A 12239-nucleotide genomic window follows, 5' to 3' on the forward strand; every position below is an offset into this window, starting at 1 on the left:
CAGGCACCTGCAATCCCAGCTACTTGGGTTGCTGAGGCAGAAGAATCGCTTTAACCTGGGAGATGGAGGTTGCAGTGAGCCAAGATTGTACCACTGCACTCCAGCCTGGGCGACAGAGCGAGACTTGTCTCAAAACAAACGAACGAACCAAACCAGATCTCCATTTCTCAATGACTTATGGCCCTTGAAGTGAAGGCGGCAGGACCTTTTGGGCCTCCAGTTATAAGCAGCAAACCACATTTATCCATCAAACTTCACAGTAAGCTCCTAGCTGCCCTGCCCAGGGAGAGGGCCTGACAGAGGGGTACCATGTGTCCAGGGGTTCACTGAGGAACTGTCTACCCATGCCCTACAATCAGCACAGCACCTGGCCTGAAATGATGGATTTGGAGACAGCTTCTGGGCAGGATGCATACTACAGGGCTCCCCTTTTTAAAAATTAGGAATTATTCCTAGCAAGTTACGTATATTAGAAACTGTTATAAGAAAAAATTACCTCAAACATTCACAGCATTAAACGAATAGGACAAGGTCAGAAAGCGAGGTTTTTCTTCTTTTTACTGGTTTATAATAATCTTAAAAACCCCATCACACCCATAAACCACCACAGGTGAGAGAGATGGAGAATGAATGCTACAGTATGTGGATACAGTGGGGAATCCAGGTATTCCCTAGGGTAGTGTGGGATGGAGACAGGGAGTGTGGAGAGGAGGCCCTGGCTTGGACCCTTATTGCTGGCTGGGGGTTGGCTGGCAGAGGGAAGAGGGACTCAGGCTGAACTGCGAAATAGGGAACATCTCACACCAAAGGCGAGGGCAGTTGGGGGCAGGGGGATCACAGTACATTTTCCATGCAGACTAGGGGTGGGAGTGAGAGCTTCAGAGACTTGCACCCCTACACAGGAAGAGATGGGTTTGAGGTTGTTTGACTTAAAGCCCCCAAGTTGGTGTCTGGTCCAATTTCCTAAAATGGCAGCTCACCTTTCAGGGAGAGGTATTGGGGAGAAAAAAAAAATACAGCAAGAGTATCTTTTGGAGATCAAGCAAGGGATAGGGGGAAGACAGTGGTGCTCTTTAAATCTGACTCAGAAAAGCAGGAACTGGAAGAGGGCCCTGGGTGAGGTGATGGCCAATACCGTGGGAGAAGGCATTGAGCCGGAAGCTGCAGGTGCTCCTGAGGGCTCAGGACAGGGAGGTACCAGTGTTCACGGACAGCAGGAAAACAACTGGGAACAATAAATTAGGACTTCATGTTGCTATCATTTGGCATAACACAATCAGACTTTTTTTTTTCCTTTTCCTTTTTCTTTTTAAATATAAGGCAACTTGCCAACACATAATTTAAAAACTGGTCTCCAGTCACATTGCTTCAGATCACTAGAGAACTTCTGGCTAAAGAACAGTAGTGGATTGTGAACAAAATGCAAAATCTTAAATAAGAACCATTAGCTCACATTCTCCAGAGACAAGAGGAAAGGTAAGGGCTTATTTCATCTTTTAAAAAAAAAAAGCCCAACGCTGCATCTTTAACAGAAGGGTACAAAAATTTATAACAAAATAATTGAATTTTAAAGTTACAGAAAAGTATTAAATTTCTAGCCAACTAATTGTCCTTGGAGATGAGACACAATGAGCAGGGAGTGGATAAGGGTATGCTCTAAGAATGGACAGAGGGCAGGAGGGGCTGTTTCCAATGCAGGCTCTTCTCCAGGTGTTAGAACCATGCTCACTTGGTAAAGGAAGTATTCAAAGAGCTTAAGGCTTTTTTTTTTTTTTTTTTTTTTTTTTTTTCACTAAACTGAGGGGCTGCATTAGAGGGTGAATTTACCTGCAGTGCCACTCACACACAATGCTACTCACACCCACACTGCATTCATACAGAAATGTAACATTTAAAACTTACAGTGTAGAGCAATATTCTTAGCCAGTGTAGAGAGAACCAAATGCATTTTTTTTTTTTTTGGGTGTTTAATCCCAAACTCCAATGTGATAATTCCTTACCTGCCTAATTCCTCAAGTAAGGTAGATTTTATTTGTTTTGTTTTGTTGATGGGGAAAGGATAGGGGCTGTGGGCAACAGGTGAGTTAGGGGACAGGCAACAGTGAGAAAGGGATCTTGGGTATGCTGAAAAGTCACTGTGTTTTTCTAGGTTTGGAAAGGGGAATCTGGAACCAAGATGCCAATACAAAGATTCCACCCCCTCCCCCACATATCTCAAGAAATGGTCAAATACCTGCAAGATGCCCTTGGGGTCGAGTGTGGCAAGGGCAAGTGCAGTGGCTGCGGGATCAATGTAGTTACACAACAAAGCCTTGAGGAATGGAAAGGAACTCGAAGGATATGAAGACTGGGTCAGCTTTGATTTGAGATCTTTGGGTGAATAAGGAATTAGCTTCCAGAGCACTTGGGAAATCTTGCTTCTTAGTCCTGGGGGAGGCGGGGAGGGGGAAGGGAAGAGCAACAGGTAGAGGCCTGGCTTTGGGGCCTGAGCACCTACACTATCTCAACTAGGGCATTCCCTCAGCCCACACCTCAGTTGTCCTAAGGGAAACAGGCAGAGGTTCAAAACAAGATGGGTGGGAGCCGGCTGGAAATGGTCAAGGTGGAGAGATGAGCTGACAGGCAGGCAATGGAGAGGAAAGCCTGGGCTTGGGGTTAGGTTCTAACATAAAACCAAAAGTTGCCGGAGGGGAAGATGAGAAGACTCCTTCTGTCCTGTTAGATTCCACCAAATTCCCTTTCTTAGACATCTGAGAATGATCACATTGGAGCAGTGAAACTTTCAAACTATCCAGTTACTTAAAAGACTAAACCTAGGAGGGTGACATATGATGTGTTGCACGTGGAGGGCACCAGGGCTACCTATCTATACCCTGGGTGCTGAATATGAAGACTTCGACTATCTGTGGGATCAGGGGCTCGGTTGCCAGGGGCTCGGTGGGCCTTGTTCAGCATGGCTAGGCTCTGTTCTCGGAAGCAGGCCTGCTGGAAATCCCCACTTAGGTAATCCACTGTTTGCATCAAGCTGTTCTGGCTTGCCACTGGACCGCCCCCGGTCCCTGCTCGGTAGTGGGCCCCAGGAGCAGCCGCACAGTCGAGGGGTGCACCTGTGGGCTGCCCACCGTGGAACGGCATGGCGAGGTCCTGAGACCCCGAGCTGTCGCTATTGGGAGTGGGCAGAATGTTGTTCCACAGGGGTTGGAAGTAGTGACCATTGGGGTAGGCCAATGGGGCTGCCAGGCCGTTGACTGGTGGGGATGGGGTCGGCTTTTCCAGGGGTGGCTTCAGATGGAAGGACTGTGCCAGGCAGAGTTCCTGCGGGTAGGCAGGGGCCTTGCCCACAAAGCCAGGCCCTGCCAACTCGCGTCCTGCCGCATGCTTGCCTGTCAGGCCAGGGGCTGGCGTCCCACCAGCCTCGTTGCACATCTGTTGTAGGTGGGCCAGCTGGTGCTGGTTCCAGGTGACTGGCTTGAGGTCGCTAGGGTAGCCAGTGGGGGCGCGAGAGATGCCTGTGGGCAGGTTAACAGGACCTGCAGCAGGCAACGCGGCGGTGGCCGCATGGGTGTGCTCCATGGGATTGACCACACATGAAGGCATTGGTGTGGGGACGCTGTGGGTTGACACCCGGGTGCTTGCATTGATGAGCAGACTGCGACTAATGGGGCTGGGGTTGGCGATCTGGCCCTCACACACTGAGGTAGTGCTGATGCCTGCCCTCGTCTGGCAAAACTGGTTGATCTGGTGCACGATGCTACTCAGGTCCGGGGGCTGGCTGTGCTGCAGGGTGGCCGCCATTGAAAGGGGGATAGTTGAGGTAGACACGGTCACATTCGGGGGGGCATCTGAGTCTGGCATCTTCCGGCCTCCATGCAGCAAGGGATTATGGGGGTGCTGGAGACCCTGGTGCGCCAGGGCCTGAGGGTGGACCAAACCCTGGGTTTGGGCCATGGGCTGAGGGTGGCCCAGGCCCTGAGGCTGCTGGAGGCTCTGAGGGTGGGACAGTGCCTGGGGTGGTGGGATACCCTGAGGGTGCTGCAGCGTCTGGGGAGGGGCATGGGCCAGGGTCTGTGCATGCTGCAGGGCCTGCTGGCGGGCCAGAGCCTGGGCCTGGGGGTGGGCTAAAGTGCTGGGTGCCACAGTAGCATAGGGTGCCACTGGGGGGTTCATGATGGCCTCAGGGAGCAACCGGGCTCGGGTGCCGTCAAAGTCCTTGAGTATGCTTTTGGCTGGCACTTTGACAATGGCAAGCAGGCCTGCCTTGGTGGCAGCCTGCGTCGGATAGGGGCTGTAGCGCTGGGCTGATGTGTCGAGGCCGTTCACAGTACGACGAACGTGTTTCCGCTGGGGAACCTTCACACTGTTGGGGAAGATTTTTATAGTCAGTGGGTTGTTTGCGACCTTCTTAGCATATGCATCCAATTCGGCTGGGGTAGGATAGTGAGCAGTTCTCATTTTCTGTGTAGTGTCCCCTAGAGAGAGAGAATGGGAAGGAGAGCAAAGAGGGAGAGGGAGCTCATCAGTGCCAAGCCAACCAGCCCTTCTAGACTTCCCTATTGAGGGCCTAGGGTGGGATGGGGAAGTGACTAGGTTATCATCTGTAGCCTTCATTCTAGACCCAGCTTCAGTCTTCACATTAACAAGCACTGCTAACGTTCAGTAAGTGCCTAAAGTGGACCAGGCCTTGCGCTAAGTGACAGGCCATCTCAGTGAATCCTCACTATTGCTTTAGAAGCAGGCACTAGTATCATTCCCATTTTATAAATGAGCTAACAAGAGATCAGAATAGCAAAGCAGCTTTCGAAGTCTCATCTTGGAGAATCGGAACTTGGCCAATACTCAGAGAGGTAACCAAGAGTTCTCCCACTACATAGAAATGCAGGGTCACTGGGCACAGTGGCTCATGCCTATAATTTCAGCACTTTGGGAGGCCAAGGCGGGTGGATCACCTGACGTCAGGAGTTCGAGACCAGCCTGGCCAACATGGTGAAACCCTGTCTCTACTAAAAATACAAAAATTAGCTAGTGGTGTGTGCCTGTAATCCCAGCTACTGAGGAGGCTGAGGCAGGAGAACTGCTTGAACCTGGGAAGTGGAGGTTGCAGTGACTCGAGATTGTGCAACTTCACTCCAGCCTGGGCGACAGAGAGAGACTCCACCTCCAAAAAAAAAAAGCAGGGGCCAGGCACAGTGGTTCACACCTGTAAGCACTTTGGAAGGCCAAGGTGGGCGGATCACCTGAGGTCAGGAGTTTGAGACCAGCCTGATCAACAAGGAGAAATCCCATCTTTACTAAAAATACAAAATTACTCGGACGTGGTGGCGCATGCCTGTAATCCCACTACTCGGGAGGCTGAGGCAGGAGAATCACTTGAGCCTGGGAGGTGGAGGCTGCAGTGAGCTGAGATTGTGCCATTGCACTCTAGCCTGGGCAACAAGAGCAAAACTCCATCTCAAAAAAAAGAAAAAAAAAGAAATGCAGGGTCTGTGCTGGGCATGGTGCCTCACACCTGTATCCCCAGCACTTTGGGAGGCCGAGGCAGGCAGATCACCTGAGGTCAAGAGTTCCAGACCAGCTTCGCCAACATGGCAAAACACTGTCTCTACTAAAAATATGAAAATTAGCCAGGCGTGGTGGCCGGCACCTGTAATCACAACTACTTGAGAGGCTAAGGCAGAAGAATAGCTTGAACCCACGAGGCTGAGTTTGCAGTGAGCCAAGATTACACCACTGCACTCCAGCCTGGGTGACAGAGCAAGGCTCCGTCTCAGGGAAAAAAAAAAAAAAAAAAGAGAGAGAAACACAGCGTCTGGAACTCTACCAGCCCATGCAGCCTGACGGTAGAAGGTTCTAAGCAAAGCTACTTGCCAGGGCCCTTGGTTGCCCTTCAGTCTAGAGAGAACCCAGAGCTACAACTCTGCAGTCTGCAGTGACCAATGAGGCATCAGCTTTCCCTTGCATCTTGGCAGCTGGGGGGCTGTGCCAACTGGGTGGGCACCCTGACAGAGTGGACAGAATGCTTCCTTTCAGGAGCAGAGGAATAAGCTGCCAACATCTCTCCCCTTCCCCATGTCACAAGTTCACTTTTGTTTACAGTTTATGCCTGGCTGGGTGAGGATCAAAGGCTTTATTTATTTCCTTGAGAAGGATGGTAATAATGACAGGACAGCAGGGAAGGGAATTGAGAAGAAAGGATTCAGAGCATCTTTCAATCCTAAGAGCCAAAAATAGCGTGTATTTGGTCCATATTAGCTGTCACTTTCCAAAAAGAAAGAGGAAAAACCTGCCTTCCTTTGGAGACTGCGGAAATGCCCACTCGGTGTGCCTCATTAATGTTAAGAGTCTTTGTTCCCATCTCCTGTTGCCTCCCATCAGGGGGCTCAGCGGATGTCCGGCTTCCAGTCAAAAAGGAAAAGGTTCCAAGAACAAGGGCTCTTTAAGGATGCCAAGCTCCTGCAAGGGGGCTGGGGCTCTGCTCTACTTTCTCTCTCTCTGAGGGAGGGTCTCCCCTGAGTTTACACAAAAGGTGCTTAATAAATGCTTGCTGACTGAGTACATAGACTGTCCAAAGCAGAACTGGCTTGGCTGGGAGCCCAGGGTTAGCTAGCTGACTCTCTCCCTACTTCCTCCCCTTGCAAAAGGCAGCCAGACTAATCTGACTGAATGCCCAGCTTGTGGCCTCAGGTGGCCTTGGCCCAAAGGAGACCCCATTCAAAGTCATGTCACTGGGTATCACCTAGAACAGAGGTAGGCTAGTGAGCATATTAGAGGGATAACGGGTACAGCTGCCTTTATTAGGTGATAATGATGTTTAGCAACAGCTTAGAAACTCCTGTTCTGGGAAGCAGGAAAATAAAGCTCAAGTCAGGAGGGGCAAGAGAGATTTGGGCCCATGCTCACAGGCAGATCTGAGCAAAAAATAGCCAGACATCCCAACCCCCAAAAAAAGATCTGGGCTTTCAAATACTGGCAAAAATGTCTGGGATCATTGACTGAGAGACAGTCCCTAAACTCAAGACACCAGAATTCCAAAAGAAACTGCCTTGGTCAACCACTGTACCTATGTGTCTTATTGGTTAAAATTTCATATGATACTCCTAGCACAGCGCCTTAAACTCACCCCACCTTCATGCCGGTGGGCTTCTCTCCTTGAAATCCAAGTAGGAGTCATATGGTACCTTGTTGAATAGAAGAGCCCCTTTGTTCTGAGTCAGTACCAACTCAGGTTTTTCCTAGCAGAGGCAAGGGGAAAGCTTGGCCTCATTCAGGAGTATGGAAGGGGACATTTATCCACATTGATTAGTTCTCTTGGTGCCGCCTCCACTGATATTGACAGTGGTGAAGAGGGCAGTCAAAGAATTCAGAATTAAAGTGAAATGAGGGCAGGGAGGGTACAGTAACAAGGCTACAGTAGCTTTGTTAAGGAAGAACCCCAAAGATTAGTACAGTGTACTGAACAAAAAAGGGGTGTCACTCTGGGAATACAGCACTATCTACCTCACATACCAGACTTAAGCCTAACCCTTAAAAAAAAAAGTTTTCTCAACACTTATCACAGCCCCACACAGGCACCCTGACCATTTATTTTCTTCTGTAACCTATTTCTGTAATTGCACAGCCAGCACAGACACCGCAGCTTTGTGAGCAACTTACTTAAATATCTTGTACCAATGGTGTCACTAATAGAGACATAGAGAATGTAGGAAATAGGAAATCTGTAAAGTTAGAGAAACCTGTATTCAAGTACTAGCTTTACCATCTGCCCATACTGAGAGCCTGTCATTCCTCAATTATCAACAGGGATGAATTCTGCTTTCCTACTTCACAGACTTACTAAGGTCAAGAGATTCAAGGAACACTGTCACTGAATGAGCATTTTCATTTCAATGTGAACAGGAACTATGATGGTCAATAGTTGCTATTCAAGGATAGCAGATGTGCTGAGTCTGACCACAGGCAACACAAAGCAAACTGACTAAAGAATCCCTAACTGCAGGACCCCTGGCCTTCAGCCTAAGTTAAATGTAACAGAAAGCACTGTTGTCTATTCCAGCGACTGGAAGAAAATTTCTCCTTGAAATCCAGTCCTCCCAATGGAGACCTCTCTGTTCATCCTTCTATTTTGAAGGTCAAAGGGCACAGGTGGCATATGCAGCAGGAACCTCCATCTGTAGGAAGAGGCACAGGCACTGTGTTTCAAACACAGATTTTGGAGTCTGAGCTGAGTATGAATTCTAGTCCAATCACTGGACAGTCATGTGGCATTGGCAATTGACACATCTTCTATGCCTTATCCTTGTAACAGAGTCTCCCATATGGAACTTCTGAGGAATGAGTGAGAACATATGTGAAAATATTCAATATAGTGCTTGGCACATGGTAGCAACTTGACAAATGCTAAGTATTATTTCTATGAGTCTATAGAGTTATTGGGTCAATTTCCCATTTCCAGGCCCCTCCACTAGGGGGCACATAGGCATATAAAGAAGCAGTAAAAGAAGGTGATTTTGGCATTTGTCCCAGGACCCTGAGTGCTCTGCCATGGAAGGAGGTCAAAATTGTTATCTAAAGATGGTTTAACGACCAAGGACCTGTTACCATCTCAGCCATTCAAACAGTAAATATTTACTGAGCCACTACTATATTGTGATCCTGAGGAGGAGAAATACAGAGCAGAGGTTTGGGATTAAGAAAGAAAAAATTTCTTAATATTGAAGAATTTGGCTAAAAGAAAAAAGAAAAGAAAGAAAAAGAAGGAGAAAAGTTCAAAATCACACATTTTCTGAGGCATTGGGGTAAGATGGGTCAGATTAAAACAAAATTTCCACGTACAAAGTTTCAAAATGGCTAAGGACTCTCCAAGCAAGTTACGTCATGGAATATATGATTGAGAAAAGCTCTAGGAAGCCATCCATCTAACCTCAACTAACCTAACCCCAACCCAAGATGTTCTTTAATCCATTCAGCCTGCCCTCTGGCAAATCACAAATCTGGGTTAGGAAGAACATTACACTCTCCTACACACATAGAAAAGGAAGAGGAAAACAGAACAAGTTATAAGGGATCACTCCTGTGATTCTGAATATATGGCAGCTGAAGCCTGGGGAAAAGCCATTAGCTAGGTAACTTACAGTGCTGGGGAAAGAAGCCACATTTCCCATCTCCTGATCCCTGGGGTCCACCAATACTGCCTCATGCTGACTGTATTTATACTATAAAGCATACTGAACTGTAAACACCCATGCCCATCCCACTCCACCAGACATCACGTTTTGTGTTTCTAGCAACTTATAAGACCCTCCTGTGGACAGAGGGTAGGGAATGGCTGATAGCATTATCACAAAACTGTTTTTAAGGTCTCTATTGCTGATGGGCCTGGGCTCTGAGCAGCTGCCTGGCTGCTGGTTCCCAAAGGGGGCAGTTTATGCTCTATCTCACCTTAACTGTAAATGCTTAATGCTAACAGCTATAAGTCACATGACATAATTTTTTTCTTACACATTTTGGGGGAGAAAAGAAGACAGCAGACAAGCTTCTTCAAACACAATTAAACTCTTGCTTCTACAAAGGTGTGGGTGTGTTTATGGATAGCAATAAGAGAGCTGGAAGGGATCAAACACTTTGTCTGCGAAACGGACATAGGAGCCTAAAACCAGAGAAGACGGATATCTCAATTCTCAAATCCAGATTTGGGGACAGTGGTTAGCAGAGGCTACTTGGGAGCTGCTTTGGGGAGAAGGCAGTTTTTTTTTTTTTTTTTTTTTTTTTGAGATGGAGTCTCGCTCTGTCACCCAGGCTAGAGTGCAATGGCGTGATCTCAGCTCACTGTAACCTCTGCCTCCCGGGTTCAAATGATTCTCCTGCCTCAGTCCCCTGAGTAGCTGGATTACAAGCACCCACCACTGTGCCTGGCTAATTTTTTGTATTTTTAGTAGAGACAAGTTTTTGCCTTGTTGGCTAGGCTGGTTTTGAACTCCTGACCTCAGGTGATCCACCCACCTCCGCCTCCCAAAATGCTGGGATTACAGGTATAAGCCACCATGCCCAGCCTCTTTTTTTTTTTTTTTGAGGCAGAGTCTCACTCTTGTCACCCAGGATGGAGTACAATGGCACGATCTTGGCTCACTACAACCTCGTCCTCCCGGGTTCTACGATTCTCCTGCCTCTGCCTTCCGGGTTCTAGTGATTCTCCCACCTCAACCTCAGGATTACCGGCACCTGCCACCATACCCGGCTAATTTTTGTATTTTTAGTAGAGACTGGGTTTCACCATGTTGCCCAGGCTGGTCTTGAACTCTCGACCTCAGGTGATCTGCCTGCCTCGGCCTCCCAAAGTGCCGGGGTTACAGGCATGAGCCACCAAGGCACAGTAACACCTGTAACACATGAGGTCGGGAGTTCAAGACCAGCCAGGCCAACATGGTGAAACCCTGTCTCTATTTAAAAATACAAAAATTAGCTTGGGGTGGTAACACATGCCTATAATCCCAGCTACTACTCAGGAGACTGAGGCAGGAGAATCTCTTGAACTCGGGAGGTGGAGGCTGCAGAGAGACGAGGTTGCGCCACTGCATTCCAGCCTGGGCAACAGAGTGAGACTCTGTCTCAAATAAATAAATAAAATAGAACAAAAAGTGCACACCAAGATAAAGCTGCCAATTTGCTTTTCCTTCAAATGGCTCTTCCCTTGATATCACATCTTTGGGTAAAGCTGTCAGAGTGTGTTAAGAGAGCAAGCTTCTCTTTGTCATCTTATTGTACGCCTCTAAGTACATTCCCTCTCCAGTTGTACCCCCAGAAGCCCAGAAATAGGCAAAATGTAGTTAGGATGCTGATTTGGATGGCCAGGGAGTATAACATAACACCTTCATCACCCAATCATCACTTATTAAGATAAAGGCTGGGTTGAGAAAGCTATAGCAGAGCTTGCCTTGTTGTGTCAAGCAACTGTGGAAGGAAGACTACCACCTTCAGCTGTTATTACACAGAGCTGGATTCACTGTCCAAATCCCAGAAGTAGTCAGGCTGTGAGCCTTATGCTCCCTCAAAGAAATGAAGTCCAGAGGCTGGACCATTTTTAACTTCTGATGGTGATCTCACAGGGCAGGGGCTGGCAAACGACAGCCTGCGTGCCCAGTCCAGTTGCTTGTTTTTGTAAAAAGTTTCATTGGAACACAGACACCCTTATTTGTTTGTTGTCTATGGCTGCCTTTGCCCTACAATGTCAGAGTAGAGTAGATGCAACCGAGACCACATGGCCCATAAAGCTAAAATTATTTGCTATCTGGCCTTTACAGAAAGTTTGTTAACCCTTGTTGCAAAGGGTTTAGGTAAGGTGCTGAAGCACCTTTTCTATCAAAGAGAAGGCTAGTGGCCTCACTGATTGCCCCTTTGTGCTCTGCATGGAAGGTCTATTTCAAATTTAGGGCTGTTTTTACACCTGAAGATACTATACGTGGTAATGTGCCAAGAATAGAATCTTCTCCTTGCATATCATGTAGTACAGGGAGAGAAGGAAGGAGTCTGGGAAAATATGAAGTATAAGGTCCCCATTTCAGCCAGTTAAGACAGGAATCTAACAGTTTTCAAAGGCTCAATCTTGTGGGAAGTGTATTAGCAGGAAAATGCCCAGGGAGAATGAGGAAGCTGGCTCTCCATCTCTTCTGAGGGCAAAAGCTCCTTTACTTCCTACCAACTAAAGTCACACTGGCTCAGAAGGCAGACAGCAAAGCCAAAGGGAACTGTTTCCATGACAGACTATACTCACAGTTCAAAACAGGAGAACAGCATAGTTTATTTCAGAGTTTTCATTCAATATGAATGAAAAAAAAACTATGAGTTTTCATTCAATTCCTTGTGAAGGTTCAAAATGAAACACCTTTTTTAAGAGTGATATATATATTTCCTCTGAAGCTCTTTATAGTTTTGTTGCTCAACAGAAAGCTATTAGCAACAATTAAAATTGACATATATTGGGGAATTACAGCATTTAAGAAGACCCCTACCGCCTGGCCATAGTGGCTCACACCTGTAATACCAGCACTTTGGGAGGCCAAGGCAGGCAGATCACCTGAGGTCAGGAGTTCAAGACCAGCCTGGCCAACATGGTGAAACCCTGCCTCTACTAAAAATATAAAACTTAGCTGGGCATGGTGGCGGGCACCTGTAATTCCAGCTATTCGGGAGGCTGAAGCAGGAGAATTGCTCGAACCCAGGAGGTGAAGGTTGCAGTGAGCTGAGAT

The 12239-nt window shown here is 47.6% G+C and overlaps 1 protein-coding gene across 4 annotated transcripts in view; it reads right to left on the reverse strand.

Moving 5' to 3' along the window:
- Positions 1–1788: 1788 nt before the first annotated feature.
- FAM222B (family with sequence similarity 222 member B) overlaps positions 1789–12239 on the reverse strand; it is a 94816-nt gene continuing 84365 nt past the window's right edge. For 2 of the 4 annotated variants that reach the window (XM_017542123.2, XM_037743303.1), the window contains exon 3: positions 1789–4469. In XM_017542123.2, the coding sequence (XP_017397612.1) occupies positions 2863–4469 (1607 nt within the window). In that variant the 3' untranslated portion in view covers positions 1789–2862. The remainder of the gene's footprint in view (positions 4470–12239) is intronic. The other 2 variants (XM_017542125.2, XM_037743304.1) reach the window with 1 other exon arrangement.

Source organism: Cebus imitator, unplaced genomic scaffold (genome assembly GCF_001604975.1).
Source record: "Cebus imitator isolate Cc_AM_T3 unplaced genomic scaffold, Cebus_imitator-1.0 Scaffold140, whole genome shotgun sequence".
NCBI lineage: Eukaryota > Metazoa > Chordata > Mammalia > Primates > Cebidae > Cebus > Cebus imitator.